Below are 19,299 nucleotides of genomic sequence, written 5' to 3'. Positions count from 1 at the left end.
ATGATAGTAGAGAAAATAAAGAAAGATTCAGTATTTGGATAACCAGGATCATTGTTGCCCTACATAAGATTTTCACTCTGAAAACTAACTCCATAGGCCAGAAATAGATTTCTCTTGTCTTTGTTTCTTCAACACATATCAGAAAAAGGAAAGGGAGGAAATGTTACTGTCCTGTGTCTTCTCTGTTCTGAACTGTAATGGGGTAAGTTAAAGTCCTTATACAGAACGATGAGTCATTTCAGGGCAGACAGTTTGGATTTGCCCTCTTGAAAGAAGCACCTTCATTTTAGTGGGGGAACAACCACCAAAGTGTTGGTGTACTTTTTTTTCTAATGTCAGATAGACTCTAAAACCAGAATGTGTCTGAGCTCCAGAGGTGTTAGCATTATTATGGATGCCTTTGTCGGCTGGCATATTAGGTTCTTGGAGTCCAAAGGAATTAATAGTCCACTGTGTGGGGTGGGCACGGCAGAATAAATATCATTTTCAGGATTGGTTGTCATTGGGCAAGTTGGACTGACCTTACCTCAGGTGTGCCAGGAGAGATGAGGCCCCTCCTTCTGGATACTTCAGGTGTCTACCTGCTTGCAAAGTCAGCTCTTGGCAAACAAAGGGACAGTTGTCAGTGGTGGACCACTAGAGTGAGGTGGAAAAGAGCGCGATGTGAGGACTGAGTCCTGCAAATTAATGTTGCTTGTTTTAATTCCCCAACATAAAGGAGAACTAGCAACAAGCGTATTTTTTGCCAGTTCTGAATGAGGAGGCACTCCAAAATAATTGCCCGTGCCTCCCATCTGCTGTCTACATCCGCAGACAGAAGGTGGAGGCTGTTAGGAGAATGAGTACAGCTTTGGAGTAGATGTACCCTTCAACTCCGAGAGGGAAAAGCACAGTGACCGTTAGGAAGCTGATATTGCAGACTAAGGACCCCAAAACCAACTATTTAAGTTGTGAAATGTCTGTTTTTCCTGAGGAAGTTTGTAAATTATTACTTTTCATTTAAAAGCAGCAGGCTCCACAAATATGTGACTTTGTGCTTGCGAAGGCTCTCTTTCGAGGAGTGGACCGTTTATCAACCCTTGTTACTTTTTGACAGTAGTATAAATTATTCTCCTTTTTCTGTGCCGGGAGGGGACAGGGTCAGCCCAGGAGGAAGAGTCAGGAAAGTCTGTCTTTAGCTCCTGACCCTGCATTTCTACACCTGTCTCCAGCCTCCTCATTTACTGTTGGGTGTGTCTCCTTGAAGTCCCAGAATGCAAATCCAGGGCTCCCTGTGCCTAGTGCTAAGCAGTTCTTGCAGGTTCGTTCCATCCGGTTTCTCTTTGGCCTCCCCCAGGCTGAGAGGCCTACCCAGCCGAAAACAGCCCCAGCTGCGAGGCAGTGGAAAGGTGCCTGTCTTTCTTAGAACAAACTACGACAGAGACCTTATTCCCCAGCCTTGCACTGTTCTTCCAATGGTGAGGCAGCCTCGGAGGACGGAGGAAATGATAAAGCAAAGTACAGGAAGCCCGCTTTTACTGTGACTTCTGTGTCCCTGGGGATCTCTTTTGTCCCAGAACAGAATCACAACTCTCCTGAGGCAGAGTCCAGTGTGTCTGTGAGTGAGGGGATGGGGGCAGGGGGCTGCAGAGTGAGGAGCCCTGGGCTGTTTCCTGGAGGGCTTCAGAGATCTTGGGAACTGTCTTCAATAGCAGTGGATCTCCTGGAAATTCATCGTAATAAAATAAAGCCAATATGGCCAAACCGTTGTGCTGTTAAAGTGTCCTTACAGATTGCATAAGGAAAATGGCCATTAGCTTTCAGCTTGAGATGTTTGCCTAACCGGCCCACTGTCCGCTTCACTCCTGCAGAGGAGCCTGGCTTTGCCTGTGATGATGAGAACCCCAGGCTGCCCTGGGAAAGTGATGACGGGCGTGGCAAGGCTCAGGGCTTGCTAGGGCTGTTCGTTCTGTGGTAACACTTACAAGACAATAGGTGGACTCTGTCTGGAGTCAGATGGATCTGGGTGTAAATTCTGGCACCTGCAGCCTCTCTGGGACAATGACCTAACCTCTCTGAAATCCTATCTGTAAAATGTGCATAGGGAATTCTACTGCATCATGGTAGCATGGGGACCAATTAAACAATGTAACACAAGCAAAGTACCTGCCACAGAAGGGAGCACGTAGACGGCAGCTATGGCGGTTATTGCCGTGATTAATTTCCTGGTCACATAAGACGCCTCTAATTGGCTCCACTCTCATTCTAGTCCTCTCCCAGTAAGACACCACCAACCTGTTTACGTGTCCTCACCTGTCAGTGTGCTTGCTGCTCACAGCGCATGACTGCTCAGGTAATCTACAGTCGATAGATTTCAAAAACTCAGTCCAATCTGTGTTAGTATCTTCCCAGATGACCCAAAATCGGAGATTCCAGTTTTAGCAGGGAGGTTAAAATGTCACCTTCCTGTGGTGAGAGAATCTTAATAATACTCCACAGATTTTAACTTTGTCACTGTCCTGGAGAGATAAACTTTATTTTCGGTACTTTATTTCTGTTACATTGTTCTTACAAAGCCCTTTCTCCAATGTTACTTTATAACGTTAGGTTTCTGCTTAGTGAATAGCTATAGTGATATTAGTACATTTCCTAAAGGAATAATATCCTTTGATGCACTAAACAGACTAGTCAGCCACCTTTATTCAGCACTGGAAGTTTCCACAAGCCCAGTCAGTCATCCATTCATCCAACAAATATTTGTGGAATTCCTCCCATGGACAGCCATTATGTAAAAGTATTACCATTGATTCAAAGATCATTATCAACAACAACAAAACATGTTTGCCTATTTGAGGGTGAGGGCTAGCGCAAGGTGCAAGCCAGAGACCACAGCCAGGTCCAGGTGAAGCCAAGAGCTTAGCAGCCAGAGAGAGCCATGCTCACATCTCAGCTCTCTCAGTGTCACTGTGGGACCCTGGGAGGCAGCTTATACTTTGTGAGCTGCAGCATTTTCACCTGCAGAATGTGGTTCCACCATCATTCAGTCAACAAAAAACACGTCCATGCTTTGCTAGGTATGTCCCCAGGTCATTTACCTGTGCGCTTAGTAAATTCTCACCACAGTGCGGCAATAAGGCATCCAGGCAACAAATGCTATTTTCTCTCTCCTGTCCTCCTAATTCATATATCCATTTAATAAACTTTGGGCCGAGCCCTGTGCTAGGAAGCACTTGGTTTAAAGAAAAACGAGATGAAGACCACACCTCAAAGTTCTCAATCTAGTTGGGGACACCACCCATAAACAGATAACAATTCAATGTAATCATTGGAATGCCAACACAGTACATAGAACCTATTGGAAGCGGAAGCAGGGACGCATAGCCCAGCCTCGGCCAGGGTGTGGGATGGGGGGACAAGGTGACTGACAGCTGAGCGGAGGTGCGGAGGTTGGAGGAAGGGTACTGCACTCCCTGCCAGAGGCTGCAGGCACACAACAGAGGGACCGTACCTATAGGATGGGCAGCTTAGTGTTCCTGAAAGCAAGGCTCCGAGGAAGGAATGAGCACGACAGACAGGGACATGCCCAAGATGTGTTTCCAGACTGTCTCTGAGTTCTAAAGGGTTGGTAAGGTCTTCAAGGACCTTGTTGACTTTTTGCAACAGCAATGACTCTCCAGAAAATGGATCATGATAAAATAAAAGCAATAAGGCCAAACCTTTGTGTTTTCAAATATACCCTGACAAATTTCACCATGAAAATGCATACTGGCTTGAATTTTTGTTCTATTCTGGACTTTCCTCATTCAGAGTGACCTGGAGGAGCCCAGTTCACGGGGCCAAGGCTTTTAAAAGCATGATGGAGTCTGTCTGTGCTGGTTTGAATGGTTGGCTGGCAAAACCTAAGAATAATTGCAAAATGGTGCTTTGCGTCCTGGGCGCTTCTAAAGAAGGGTGACCCACTGCCCCCCTGGCTTTGGGCGCTCACTATACCACTGACACAAACCCCGTGGCCACCCCAAAGAGGACCGGTAAGGGGATTCGACTGGCCCATTGCACACATGGCACCATCACAGCCAGGCGAGCAGGCAGACAACGCAAAAGGAATCTCTGTCCAAGCATGTGTGGGCTAAGAGCAAAGCCAAGTAATCTGAGACAGGAGGAGTCGAAGTGTCAGTGAAGTGTAGAAATGAGAGTGCTCGTGCAGAGAAGTAGGATTCTAGAAACATGAACTTACTCTCCTTGCCAGCCAGGGGAGCCAGACACTCAGGAAAATCTTACACAGAGCCGCCAAAGTGGAGAGCTGGGGCACAGGACAAGCAGTGTTTTAGTTTGGGCTTTGGCATTCACAGGCAACAAAAAACCCAAACAACCAAGAAACAAACAAAAGGGAATGCATCAATTCACATGACTTGGAAGTTTTGGGGTGCTTCCGGTTTAGGCTCAGCCATATCCAGGGGCTCCCGTGGCCTCATCAGGACTTGCTGTCTGTCTGTCCACCTCAGCTGAGCGCTTTCTTTCTGGCGTGGGCCTTCCTGGCGTGGGCAGTGTCAGGCCCTGTAGCTCTAAGTGGACACAGTACTCAACCACCGGAAAGAGGAGAGTGAGTGGGCAGCAGCATGCTTTCCAGGAAAGGCCCTCAAGGTCCCTCTGAGGTAGGGGTCTTCTATGTCTTCCTCATTTTACAAGTGGGAGGAAAGCTCAGCTGGATGCAAGAATTCTCTGAGGACACTGGTAAAGGGTGCAGCCAGGTGTGAAATTCCAAAGTCCTGGCCTTGGTCACAGGGCTGCGAGGGGAAGGGCAGGGGCAGTGGCTGGGAGTGGCAGAGGTAATGGGTGTGGGTGGGTGCTGGAGACCGAACAAAGTGCTTTTAAGTAGCTCCTTCCCTTTCTTCAAGCACAGCCTGAGCCACAAATCCCTAATGAGTAAGTCCCAAAGAACAGAACAGAATTTTCGGTCTACTGGAGGCACTGGTTAGCATCTGGTGCTGGCCAGTCCTGGTGAGGCTTCAGGACTGGAGGTGGCGACAGTCCCCGTCTCACCTCGCAGAGAGCAGGTCCTAACCCTCCGCTGGGGAAGGGGCAAGACGGGCAGGCTGCTCTCAGAGGGCCAGACTGAGTTCCAAGGGGCTCCCCTATGGGGTGGCCCAGAGGGGCCTTCAGACTGCAGGTATTGTGTTTCCCTGTTGGTGGAGCCCAAGCTGCTGAATCTTCCCACAGTGGCATTCTTAAGTCCATTGTGTGTGTGTGTGGGGGGGAGCGGGGGGGGGGTGCGGGGGCACAGCCCACAGAGATGGAGCTGCCTGGAAGACATAGGGCTGCATTAGAGTGACTATAAGCTGTGAGCTAGATGTCTCCAGAAATTGAGGGTTTGTATAGGAAAAGCTGACATTCCACTTTCTCCTTGCATTGAGGAGACTGTTCAGGATCAAGCTGGGTAACCGGAGATGAGGTAACGTCCAGCGCACACGTGACATGGGGACAGATGGAAGCTGGAGCCAGAGGAAGCCAGGCCTTGCCCCTGAAATTTTAATCAACTCATGATGTCACTCTAGTCATTGTGGGATCACAGCCCAAGCCTGACAGTGACTGGTTTCATGCTATTTGCGTTTCGTAGCTTGCTTTTGATTTTACCTAAGAATTTAAAAATACTGTATTCTGTTTTAGTCATGCTAACAAGGAAGGAAGGAAGGGAGGGAAGAAAGAAGGAAGAACACACACACACACACACACACACACACAGATTTCTGTGAGCTGTTAAGGTTGATAATATTTGATGACACCCACGTCCCCAGGTCCTGTCCTGCCCTAGCTACCTCCTTGAATATCTATAGAGAGCAAAGCAGGTAAAGAGACTCCATTACTATGAAGCTCTGCTTCAAACCCCAGTGTAGAAGTCCATTGGTGGTAGAGGAGATCCTTTTACTTAGGCTAGCAGCCAATCTGAAGGCCATCTGGGCTTTTCCCTCCTGGATCCACACACATTTACTGCTCTGACCTTCATTCATTCGACAAACGCTCACTAAGTGTCTACAGCATGCCAGGCACTAGTCTCAGCCTTTGGTCTTCGGCAGTGAACAACACACACAAATCCTTGCCCTTATGAGGCTTACATTCTAATAGAGGGAGACTGAATTCCTCCCTCCCACCAAAATAAATAAATAAAACTGACAGCTTCTGGTAAGAATTATGAAGAAAACTAAAGCAGAGTAAGGAAAAGGTGGCACAGGATAGTGTGTGTGTGTGTGTGTGTGTGTGTGTGTGTGCACTCCTACTTTAAGGTGGTAAGACACGAGCAGACCTGCAGGAAGTGAGAGATGACACACATATCCTGTGGACAGAGTCTCAGTCGAGGGAAAAAGACATGCAAGGCCCTGGGGTAGAAGCGTGGTTGGCATGTGCAGCGAGTAGCAAGGAGGCCAGTGAACAAAGGCAGGGGTGGCAGAGGAGGGTCAGAGCAGTCGCTGGGATTGTCTATGACCAGCGAAGGCCCTGCAGGTCACAGTGAGAGCTTTCATTTGCCTCTGAGAGAGTGTAAAGTCACTGGAGTTTTGACTAAAGGAGTGACTTGACATTCATGATGCTCAGAGGTTCACTCCAGGTGCTGTATAGGGTCCAGTACAGATGGAAGGTGAGCCACAAATGTGAGTCGTATCTGTAACCTAAAAACATGTTCCACGTTAAAAAGTAAAATAAAACAGGTGCAAATAATTTTAATCTCTTTAATTTAACCTAATACACTTAAACTCTTAATAGTACAATATATAATCAATATAAAAATTACTATTGAGGTAGTTTATACATCTTGTTTTATACTAAATCTTTGAAATCTGGTGTCTATTTGACAGCTCCTCTTTATATGAAATAGTCACATTGCAAGCGCTTAACAGCCTTATGTGGCCTGTGGTCACCACATTGGGTGGTACAGCGTACGCCATGGGGGCGAGGGTGGGAACGGGGTCAACAGCTGGGCCGTTGTTGCAGTGGTACCGCTGAGAGAGAATGGTGAGAAGAGAATGGACTGAGGCCCAGAGCACACCAAGGACGAGCCATCTGAGAAGTGACAACTTCTCCTTAAAGCATATGGCAGACTGCTTGCGGAACCACCACCCTGGCTCCTTGTGGGGAGAAGGCAGAGCCACTGGGAACAGCTGATAAACAGCAACTACACTGGGAGAGAGGAATCCATAGTCAGTCACATTCACCACCAATGTGGCCTCAGCCACACGCTCCCAGCTTCACGACAGCCCTGCAATGGGGGTGATTGTTCAGGCAGTGCCGGGGCTACAGTCCTCAGTGTAGGACATTGTGGAATAAACCCCCAGGGGAAAGGATGAACGGGGGGGGGGTCTGTTACCCCAGACCCAACGCAAACCCTACATAGCTCCTTTCACAGCACACAGCCTGCCATCAATTTCCTTATCATAGGATGCCCCCCTCCAAAACGAGCAGCGTTCTAGCAGCTCACCTGTACTATTGTGGCCACGTGGTTCCCATCAGGCAGGTGCACGAGGCCCTCTTCACAGAACTCCCACACTTCATCATAACATGTTCGCATGTCGTCGGAATAGAATTTTCAGAAATGGGAATTGTGGCCGTTTAAAGTGTATTCCTATTGTTTTTATCTCTGATTCAAGACTTGAGCGAATCACTGGATTTTGGGCTTCTTTGCGGTGACATGAATGACCCAGTCCTAGCTGAGATGGAGATGTCCAAACGCTTTGTATCAAAAACCAGCCCAGAGCTGGGATTTTTATCAGCCCCAAGTCTGGAATTCGATTGTCATTCATTTGTGCCCTACGGCATAAATCTAGGACTGACAGAAGGGAAAACCTAACTGAGACAAGTGTCAGGACAGTTTAAATGAAAATGTAATTCACTGGCCTTTTAAATAGTGTTGTTCAGATAAGTGAGTCAATACACCAATTGCTACCATCTGTCATTACTGAGGATTTATGGGAACTTGAAACTATAGAAAACAATTTCTAATATTACGTAAGTTAATTCAACAGATATTTATAAGGACCTACTTTTTGTCAGGCACTGTGTGAATGGATAGAAAGGCAAAGCAGACTAGGTATAGAAACAGAATGATAACAGAATGTGATGGATGCAATGAACACCGGTAGAATTACGTGCAAGGATTGTGCATGCTGGGCTGGGATGGGGCTAGGGACAAGAAAAAATATTAGAACTTGTCTTTATATTTTTTTTACCTCATACTTTAAAGTTTTCTATTTTTGTGTGTTTGTTTTCAGATACGCCTAATTGGTACTGTGACACACATATCATTTATAAATGATACAGGGAGCTGTGGTGCATAACCAGTCGTTGAGAGCGCACGGCTAAAGGAGAACAGATGCAGGAGTCATGTGATCTGGGCTGTGGAGGACTCAGGACAACTTGCCAGAATAAGCAGCATTCGTCCCGAGTCTTACCTGTGATCTCGCCCGACAGAAGAGCGGGGAACCACGCCAGTCAGAAGGAAGAGATGGCAGCGTTTTCTCACAGGTGTGAAAGAATATGACACTTCTACACAAGGGGTGCCGAAAGAGTCCTGTACCCAGGTGGGCCATGGGGAAGGGAGAGGTGGCACTGATGGGACTTAGTGTGCCAAGTTCATGAGCCTGTTTTACCCCATATGAAGGAGAGGAGGGGGCGAAGAGACTCAGTGGTCTTCTGGACAATTGGACCTTCCCCCTGCCCTCTGGGTCGATCTGTGGGAATCTTCCTATTTATGGTGCTGAGAGTGGTGGAATAACCTTCTTCTGTTGGGGGAAGAAGGAATGAGAATCAAAAACTCACCTGTGTCACTTATAAAATGTAGCCCTGAGCAAGAGATGACCTCAGATTTTTACCAACTGGACTATGAGTCCTCCGGCAATCTACAGCCAAATCCCTATTGTTGGTGAGCACAGTATTGGTCTCAGGCACGTGGTCAGGTCAGCATTATTTTTGAACTCTCTCTCTTCCACTCCTAATGACATTTTATGCCCCTTATTAGCCATTTGTCTAAAACCACGAATAACAAAGTCATGAAATCCATTGCCCTTTCGATCAACCTGCAGGGTCTGACATCGTTCGCACCCTTTCTGTACTCGTCAAGGATCTTCTTAGTTGCAAGCAACAGAAATCACTCTGAATGATTTAAGGAGAAAAGAACAGAAATAATCTGGGGTGCAGGGACTGAGAAGTGGACATGGGGGAGGGGCAGGGAACCAGGCCTGGAGTTCAGTTCCTTGTGTCTGTCTGTACTGAACATTTCTGTTTAGGTGGGTCACCCTCCCATCAGATGCAATTTGTTTAGCAGAGAACACCGAAATCTGTTTGTTTGTTTTTCTTAAATATTTATTGGGGAAGGGGCAACAGCACTTTATTGGGGAACAGAGTGTACTTCCAGGACTTTTCCAAGTCAAGTTGTTGTCCTTTCAATTTTTAGTTGCGGAGGGCGCAACTCAGCTCCAGGTCCAGTTTCGGTTGTTAGTTGCAGGGGGCGGAGCCCACCATCCCTTGCGGGAGTCGAGTTGTGGAACTGCTGGCAATCTTGTGGTTGAGAGCCCGCGTTCCAACCAACTGAGCCATCTGGCCACCTGGGAGCTGAGCTGAGGCTCACTGACTTCAATCTAGTTGCGGAGGGTGCAGCTCGCTGGCCCATGTGGGAATCCAACCTGCAGCCCCGTTGCTCAGAGTTTGCGCTCTAACCAACTGAACCACCCTTCCGCCCCCAAAATCTTTTAAACCAACGTTCGTTCACGCACTTCTCTAAGCACGGTTGTCAGCCACCCAGACTCCAGAACAGTGCTACTTCCTTCTGGTTAATCCTAAATCATCTTGATTGTGTCCCTCATGATAACTCTCGCATTCACTGTCTTTTCTAATTCTGCAGCCCAGGTTCTCAGCCTCTTACTGCCTGGACTATTGTGACAGGCTCCAAACTGCCTCATGTTCTCAGTGCATCCTGGGCTCTGCCCCAGTCTTCTTGAGCCACTTTGATGAGTGTCGGCCTCTCAACGACATGGTAGGTCCCCACTGACTATTGGAAGAGCCTGGTATTTAAGGCCTCAGTTGTCTCGCCCCAGCTTCCTGACTCTGTTCTAGCATTATGTAGTCTAGGGTTTAACCTCAGACATTTCAACAGACTAAGGGAGGGATACAATCCTGTAGGGGTCATAGAAAGGAGAATATGTTGGTTCTAATCACCCAGAGGTCCTATAAATGCTATGCCTGCAATGTTTCTCTCTCCCGTTACCACCACTGCCCACTTTCATTTCTCCTCATTCTCAACCAAGCCCTGGGCTTCTCTGTGAGCCGTGGCTGCTTCCCGGAGCACAGGCAAAACATGCGTCTCAAGGTTTGGGGTTTCCTTCTTTCTTCTCTTTTATCTCCTGCTCCTCCTAAAGTCGATGTCAGTGTACAAAGCAGGGGAGCACAAAAACAGGACTTGTCTTCTCTCTCAAGCCAAAGAACTTGGCAGTTGAATGTAAGCAAGGTAACTCCAACACCCTCTTGACTTAAAGCTTGGAAAATGATATTTCTGAAACTTGTATTTTTATTTGTGCAAGACATGATCACGCCACAGCTGTTTTATAGATGTTGAAGTTGGAAATACATTCTTATTTTTTTCTTAGGAAAAAGAGAGGCATAAATCATATAGCTTCTTCAATTAAAATAAATGATGTCTGTATTCTGAAGCCTACCAGTTGTTTTGTGGATGAATGAGAAGTCCTCAGGGTCCCGTGGCCTCCTTTCCTGGGGACCTGGTCCGCTGTGTCCTCTACTCCCACAGGCCCTCACCCTCACGAGGGCCAGCGCCCACTCCTGGGCTGGCTCCTCTCCTCCCCAGACAGCTTTCCTGCCTTCTCACCCTGATGTTACCTTGTGTGCTATCCAATACCTTTTCTGCAGCCATAGTGGTCTATCCATCGTCTGCAAATCTCTCTCTTACCTCACTGACTTTGTCTTTATATACATTTTTCCATTTCTACCAGTTTGGGTCCTTCCCCCATTTCAAGACCTCTGTTCTGATCCACACCTTCTCCCTGAAACCATCTTCGATTACCCAAGCCATGGTTTTCTTTCTCCCAAGAACCCTCAAAGCTATTTGATTCATCTGGACTTCTCCTCTAGGGAACTTGTTTAAGAATTATTTGTGTAGTACTTAGAAAAGAGTAGAGCTGTACAAAGGTGATGTGATGTCACTTGCAGTTTTATCTTTTCTTTCTAGATAATTTGTGAGTCCTTGAAGGGCCGAGGCTAGCTTCTCAACCCTGTGCATGCCTCCTGGCATCTGGCAGCTTTTTGGAGGATGATGGGGTATTACAGGATGGGGGCACAGAGAAAAGATATCCACTCTCCTCTCTTGGCTGTGCAGGACTGCCGTTCCCCATCCTGCACTGAAACCCCAGCAGAGGTAACAGTGTCATTGTCGCTGGAAGCTGGAAGCCGTTAACTGCTGGTGCTTGGCTCTCTGGCGTGCCCCTCCCCTGCGGTAATGAGGTGGAGAACTTGAGTGGAGGTGGCAGGCAGCCTGGAGGCCACTGATAATGCACCATAGCTGGCCTGGAGTTTTGCCAGAGCCAGGAGCAGGCTCGGCTGGACCACGAAAGTCTTCGTCATCTAAAGCAACTGAAAATTTCAGGTTGTATGTTACTGCAGCCTAACTTCGCCCACCTCACTGACACATTATTTTAAATCCCCGATGATTAGGGGTTTCATTAGGTGACTGAGACCCTAAACAGGGTTCTTGGAAATTTAGCACCTGAAAAATAACTCTAAAACGAAACAGGAAGCAAGTCAGGGTAAGAGTGAAGGCATTCGATCAGAGTTGGAACACCAGTTCCTACAAGTTGCAAGTTCTAGGTCCTGCACTGGCAGTTTTTAAATCCTTTGGTCTCAAGACCCCTTTATACTCTTAAAAATTATTGAGGACCCCAAAGAACTTTTGTATAGTCGGTCATATCTAGGAATATTTGCTGTATTATAAATAAGACCAAGATATTGAAACATGTTTATTTATTCATTTAACACAATAATAATTAACTTATCACATGTTAGTATACTATATTTTTCATACGAAAAATTAGTAAGAAGCTGTCATTATTTTACATTTTTGTAAATTTTTTTATCTGCTTTAATGGAAGATGGGTAGATTCGCATATTTCCTTCATTGTGTCTATTGGGATATGTTGTTTTAGATGAAGTAAATAAAGAAAATCAAGTTCCACACAGATGGGGGCATATTGTAATAATCTTTTCCCATAATTGTGGACATTCTTTGATACTCCACCAAAACACGAGACAATTGCGAGTTTCTTTTCTTTTTTTAAAATTAAAGTTTTTTTGGTGACAATGGTTAGCAAAGTTACACAGGTTTCAAGTGTACAATTCAGTGATACATCATCTATAAATCCCATTGTGTGTTCACCATCCAGAGTCAGTTCTCTTTCCATCACCATAGATTTGATCCCGTTTACCATCATGTACCACCCACCTGCCCTCAATTGGGAGTTTCTTAAAGGTTAGTAGTAATGTGGAATGTGAAGTCATGTCAGCGAACTTTTGTACTGTGTCAACGTTAAAATCCATTGGTCTTTCACTTTGAATGGAATTTTTTTTAATCCATTCACGGTTTTGTAATGTCATACATAGGCCATTTGGAAAATATTGTTTCACAAAAGTACACAGTTCTTCCAAATCTGGACTCATTTCATTACAGAAGATCAAAAAAATCACATGTGTTAACACACCATGATCTCATCAAGAAGTTTTTAAAAGGGTTGGGAGGCTACTGAGCTCACGGTGGCAGATACAGATTTTCCAAAATTCAAATTTCGTGTGAAAGCTTGAATTTTATTGTTAGCAACACATAACATCAGTTGCTTCCCTTGAAGAGACAGGTTTACTTTGTTTATTTCGGAGAAAATATTTGTCCAGACTTAATGCTGAATAAGCAGTTTATCTGCCAGGGTTCCTATCACCCGAAAAATGGGGTTCTGTGAAAAAACCCAGCTAGTTCACCTCGTAACTCAAGCAGTCACACCACTGCTGTTCCTTGAGACATCATGGTTTGATAAACAGTGCAAGAACTTTTATGCGACACCTCAGTTTGCCACACACAATTTCTAAAAGATGTGTGCTCAAGGGTGTCATTTAATAAAAGTTAGTAATTTGTGCTGCTTCATCAGACTCCCCGTAAGTGAACTTCACTCGGTTGTTGCCACCGCACAGTCTGCTGCCACTGCCTGGATTAGTGCAAAGGCAACACCACTCTTACCCACGCTGCTTCTGTTCCATTGGTGGAAATTCAACACAGAGGCAAAAAGCAAATAACGTTTCAGTGTTGTTTTAAAAAGTTTTAACCTTGCGAACATGGGCACCGGAAAGAGTCTCAGGAACCCCTAAGAGGATGGTGAACCCCACTGTGAGATTCACTGAGCTCAGACACGCTCCTAAACCAAAGGTGGGAATAAAGCAGTTTTAAGAATTAAATGAAATATTATTTAACAAGAAACAATGCATGCAAAGTACATAGTAGCATGCCTAGGATATAGCAAGTGTTTATGAAATGTTAGCTATTTATCTATCGCTATTGTGAGGGTAGAACTATCATTTATAACAGCAGTAATGACAATCTTTCGTTTTTCTCCCGAACCCATTCCTCCGGTACGTCTCCATTTCCGTTAACTGCTCCGTCAGTCTCCTGCAGCCTTTCTGTGCTCCAGCCAATTTCTATTCCTGATGCTGTGGCTTGGCTTTGTGGAAAGAAACTGCTGTGAAAGGCAATTCTGGCTATTGCTATTTGACCTGTTTGAGACTCAGTTTACTAATCTGTAAGTGGGATTAATAGTCTACACACACACACTCACACACACACACACACACACACAGAGTCTGACAATTAAATTTGCGAACTTGTTGCAACAATGTTGCTAACTTTTTGTGATATTAGAGGGATTGTTCATTATGAATTTGTACCCACTGGACAAACACAGGTAACCAAGTTTATTATTTGGAAGTGCTGAAAAGGCTACATGGAAAAGTTAGACGACCTGAACTTTTCGCCAACAATTCCTGGCTCTTGCATCATGACAATGCACCAGCTCACACGGCATTGTCTGGGAGGGAGTTTTTAGCCAGTAAACAAATAACTGTATTGGAACACCCTCCCTACTCACCTGATCTGGCCCCCAATGACTTCTTTCTTTACCTGAAGATAAAGGAAATATTGAAAGGAAGACATTTTGATGACATTCAGGACATCGATGGTAATAGGACGACAGCTCTGATGGCCGTTCCAGAAAAAGAGTTCCAAAATAGCTTTGAAGGGTGGACCAGGCGCTGGCGTCGGTGCAGAGCTTCCCAAGGGGAGTACTTCGAGGTGACCAGAGTGATATTCAGCAATGAGGTATTAGCATTTTTTCCAGGATGAGTTCACAAATTTAACTGTCAGATCTTGTGTGTGTGTGTGTGTGTGTGTGTGTGTGTACACATGTGTGTTTGTGTATACAAAGGGTGCCAAAAAAATATACACATTTTAAGAAAGAAAAAACCTATTAAAATTAAAATTGTAATACTCAATAACAAACGATGAATACAAGTCACGTTTGACTTCTGTAATTATAAGAGGTGCTTAAAGTGGTTACGATTAGTGTCCAGACACTTCTGATTATGGTGAACTACTGCTTGAGCAACACTGACCGAAGTGTCCACTTGTATATATTTTTTGGCACCTCCGGTATAAATTACACACACATACACACACACACACGTATTTTTTGAGGTTAAATGAAATATATTTGAAAGTAACTGGCAGAGTGCCTAGTTATATCATGTTTAGCACTTCTTTCCCTTTCTCCTTTTCTCATAGTTTTCCTTTTTTTTCTTTTTTTAAGTCTTTCTTCTTTTCTTTGCCCTCCCTAATCTAGCTAGAACAGTACCAAGGAATTATTTTTCTCACAGCCTAGCTGGTTCATTAACTCAGTGCCCTGCACCCAGGAACGGCTGGCTATTCATTACGCACTGGCCTCTCTGAGGGGGCTGCAGACTTAGGACGCAGACAGCTCTGTAGGGGAGACTTGTCCTCAGCTGCCGACACGTCTCCCATCTGTCCACTGTCCTTACTGCCACAGTCAACGGAGGGTCAGTCTCCTGTGGGTGGCACTCAAGGTCCTCCTTGGAGCGGCCCGGACTGGGCCAAACTGCACCCATCAGTCTGTGAAGTCACAGCACCCCCAGCTTACTTCCATGTCACTGCTACCTGTTCCCTCTGTGGTGTGAGTGCACTCCCCACTCCTCCGCTCTTCTTTCTGCCCACTGCCTGTCTGTTCCTTCACCCCCAGTTCAACTGGCTCGTGTGGGAGGCCTTCTGCAGTCCCCTAGGGGATGTGCTGCAGTTCTCTCACACTTCCTTCAGGTGCTTCTTAGGGGACCCGGCGTGTTCTACAGGATCTCATGGCTAGTTCGGTACATCCGGGTTCTCTCAACTACTCTGATCTCCCCAGGAAAATGCATTTCTCTTCCCAACCTCTGCAGGTCATGTGAGGGCCTCCCACCTGCAGTGACTTTCTGACATGTTTGTTGATGGATCAATGAAAAACGTTTACTCATTTTGTTGAGCTTGTGAACCAGGAGCCTACATCTGAGAGCAACTGTTGTAAAACGAGCAACTACTTACTAGCACCAGCACCAGAAGGACCAACACATTTCTGTAGGCTGCCGAACGGCCAGGGCCCACACCTTCTGCCCTTAGTAACAGTCCAGGGAAGACACTTTCTGTTGCTCCTGTTGATACGCCTGTTAGAAGCGATTCTAACAGGAATCTACTGAGAATAGGAGGATATGTGATTCTAGAAAAAACAGCCAAGTGGATAATCTACTTCTGATCAGAAGATTCTAGAAGATAGCTCATTTTTGTAGTGAAGCCGCTGTACCACACGCGTCTTCCAAAGAACAGAAAGTTGCATGGCAACAGCTTTGCATTTTTGGGCTTAGCCTGGGGGCTGGCCTCTGTTGTATTTCCTGGATCTTGGTTCAGGGCTGTGTCTGTACAAATCCTGGGGTGAAGCTTCTTTGGATAAAATCTTGGTGGAAAGTCTGGCTGGACAGAATGGGTCTCACCTATAATTTGTGAATAGCTCTGGAAGCAGAGACAAGCCCCTCTAGGGCATTAAAGAGACTACCATATTTCTGTCATCAGAGCTCTTCTCGAGCCCTGCTGCAGGTGGAGGCTGCGGCCACTGATGAAGGTGTTTGCTGGGTCTGTTTTCTTCCTGCCTCACTCTTCTCCCCTAGTGGGAAAAGGTTCTCTTGCTTCCCTAAAGGTTAGAGCATCAGGTGCAGTGACTGGCTGCTGTCCCATGGCCAGGTGTGCACTGATTCTGGGGGTGTGGGGCACAGTTAGCAGTAGGTTAAATGTGGGCCTGATGATCCCAGTGACCTTTGTCCTAGAGACCCAGTTTTAGACATTCCAGTTCACTGTCAGACCATAGGCCTGATTCTAGGTTTGGAAAGTAATTGCTAAGGACACTCATAATTCACAAGGACACACTTGTGTGCCAAAGGCGCCCTGAAGCCCTGTGAGGGATCCTGAGGGAATGGGGAGTTGGAACCTGTCCCTTGGTCTTTGCTGGTACAGGACTCGATGCCCAGGAGGTTTCTCACGAGGCACAGGAGAGGCAGCAGGCTGGGAAGGGTAGGCGGGGTGAACAGCCGCTGGGGCCACCACATTGCACTCCCCACCCCCACCCTCCTTGGGGCTGATGGCTTTGTGTGTGCAGTACCTCTGCCTGGGGTGCCTTACCTCTTTTTCTCAGCCCAGGACCCTCCTAGTTCTCCCTAAGACTCTGCACAAAAGCCCTGTTCTGCCTTTCTGACAGATTCCCATGGCCATAATAGATTTTCTCTTTCCCTCTGTAAGGTCCAAATTGCTTCCACCTACCTGTGCTGTAGCATTTATCACGTAGCAGTAAAATTACTTATGGACATCATTGCCTCCTTAACGGGACTGTGAGTCCTCCCGCCCAGTGCTCCGTTTTATGCTTCTTTGCATCTGCCCCTGAGCCTACAAGGGGCAGGCCAGGCATGTGTTAGGCATGTGTTAGCGTCCTCACAAGCACCTTCCATTCCAGGAAACTCTCGATTTGCGGTAGGGAGTGAGAACTCCCAGCAAGTCCATTTATCATAGGACTGGAGTAAGTGAAAGGTAATCCTTTTTAAAATGTGAGTTATGGAGCTTTGTAACGTGCCATTTGTCTATGTCTGTGTGGAGAGGAAGACGCCAGGGCAAGTTTATTACTTACGCAGAGTGCACTGGGTGTTGTCTTTAAGGCCCCATTCCCCAGCCCCTGTATAGCACACAGTCATACTCTGACCCGATGAATTTTGATGAAAACATTGATTAAGCACCCAGAGTTGCTTGTTACCAAACGTGGAAGAGGTATTTGAACACATACTTGGCAAGCAAGCTGTTTAATTATTAGGCTTCTGTGTCTCTTTATATCCACCTTGCTTTAATGCTTAATATCTAATATATGTGAGGCATATTTTCTTGGAAGAAAGCTAAACAGCTTTCGGAAATCGGAAATCTAAAACAAGCATGTAAGTTTTAGAAGGGTAAAAGGGATCAATGCAGTCAAACCACAAATTTGAAAAGCCTCACCAAAAAAATGAAAGGAAGGATTCTTACATTTCGTTTCCCTCTCCTACAAATGGTATTGACATGTAGCCACAGACCTTGGCTGAACGGGACAAATGGCACGATTTGCATTCACGCAAAATGGATAACACACACCTTATTTTGTTCCCAGTTTTAAGAAGTCAATATAAACCAGAGAGAGAAAACCCATTGTCTCCATCTTCCTCTTTTTAAAACACTTGCAGCAGCTGCTGTAAGGACAAACCTGTCCTAGTGTGTCTGAGGTGACACCCCCTAATGGCATTCATGTTTATAACGCTCAAGACAACAAACGTTGTTTAGTACCTGCTTCTCTAGCTCCCGGAGCCTCACTTGCATTCCCAGGGCACTGGTCCTTTGGTGTTTAGCGAGTGGGCGGGTGAAAGCTGCAAGTCCAGGTGGCAGACACCGGTATTCACAGAGTGCTTAGCGCAGTCCCAGGCACATAGTAGGCATCTAAAAAATATGACCAAGTATTAAAAGAAAACATGGACAGGACCTCAGGAGGTCGTGGTCTAAACACAGGTAGGCGATGGGGCTGTTGGTCCGTCTACTTCCCAAGACAGAAATGAGTCAAGGCTTGGGGGAGACACAGGGAGTGTGGACCCATTAGAGAGCTTGTCGTCCTGCCTTTGTAATTGCTTTCCCCTTCAATCCACTACACAACCTAAGGGGGCCAGTCCTGGGCCAGGGACACCACTCTTTCTGGAGGGAGGGAGCCCCTGGCAGGTCCCACGGTTTCCGCATGTCACTTCCCCTGCATTCCGGTTTAATTAATTTTTATAAGTAGCTTTGAACGACACCCTTCCTCTTGCATTATGGTGAACGCCTAAAATTACATTTATAGGGAATTACATTCACTCAAACTTCTATTAAAAGCCAAATTCCAGGCTGAAGCTATTGGCCAAATGCCATTAAAAATGTATGTTAAATAAATTAGCTGATTCAAAACAGCTTCATCAAAGTAGAACACTGGTACCAACAGTATTAAGAGTTGAATTACTGATTTATTTTTAATAGCAGGTGGTACAATAACAGGGAGGAAAAGTGACTTCCTTTCCCTTCTCCTGTCCTCCCATCACTTTGGGGGTCAGAGGGGGACTAGTGACCCAGTGCTGGAGGTCCAGGAAAGAGAGGTGACGGCATCGGGGTGGAGGGTGGGGCGTAGGTGAGGAGGGGGAGATGCGGGGACGAGCGGCCGGAGGGAGCAGAGGTCAGCCGCCTGCCCAGTCCTCGCGGCGAAGCGGCCACCTCTCGGCTCCCCGCGGGCCGACGGGCGCTGCCGCTGCCGGCCGCCAGGGGGCGCGGGCGCAGCCGGCGGAGGGCGGAGGGAAACGCGGAGAGGGGTCAGCCGGGCGGCAGGGGCGGCGGCGGCGGCGGCGCAGCTCGGCTCCCCGCGCGTCTCCGTCCGCGTCCGGGCAGGGCGCTAGCCCCGCCGCCGGCATGCAGCCGCCCGCCCGCCGCCGCGCGCTGCCGGCACTGCTCCCGCTGCTCACCTGCTCGCTGGGTAAGTAGCCGCGGCCGGCGCGCCTCGGCGGGGCGCGGGCGATGAGCCCGCCCCGGCCCCGGCCCGCAGCAGCGCCCCCTCGCGGCGCCCGCGGGGCCCGGCTCCTCGGCCCGGGACGCGCCGCCCCGCCCCGCTCGGCCCCGGG

General features: G+C 47.1%; 1 protein-coding gene and 1 long non-coding RNA gene across 3 annotated transcripts in view; one reads left to right on the top strand and one right to left on the bottom strand.

The window, feature by feature from the left end:
• Positions 1–11,974: 11,974 nt before the first annotated feature.
• Positions 11,975–19,219, bottom strand: LOC308496572. Its single transcript, XR_013993203.1, has 3 exons — positions 19,144–19,219; positions 17,954–18,103; positions 11,975–13,727 (listed from the first exon to the last, which is right to left on the bottom strand). It is a non-coding gene; the product is annotated as an uncharacterized lncRNA (long non-coding RNA).
• The window catches only part of B3GLCT (beta 3-glucosyltransferase), a 92,763-nt gene continuing 92,433 nt past the window's right edge, over positions 18,970–19,299 (top strand). The window contains exon 1 of one of the 2 annotated variants that reach the window (XM_081046107.1): positions 18,970–19,154. In XM_081046107.1, coding sequence (XP_080902233.1) covers positions 19,091–19,154 — 64 coding nt within the window. In that variant the 5' untranslated portion in view covers positions 18,970–19,090. The remainder of the gene's footprint in view (positions 19,155–19,299) is intronic. The other variant, XM_081046108.1, reaches the window with a different exon arrangement.

This window comes from Rhinolophus hipposideros (genome assembly GCF_964194185.1).
Source record: "Rhinolophus hipposideros genome assembly, chromosome: 4".
Classification (NCBI taxonomy): domain Eukaryota; kingdom Metazoa; phylum Chordata; class Mammalia; order Chiroptera; family Rhinolophidae; genus Rhinolophus; species Rhinolophus hipposideros.
Note: the sequence above shows the minus strand (reverse complement) of the source record. Positions and strands in the feature narration are given on the sequence as shown.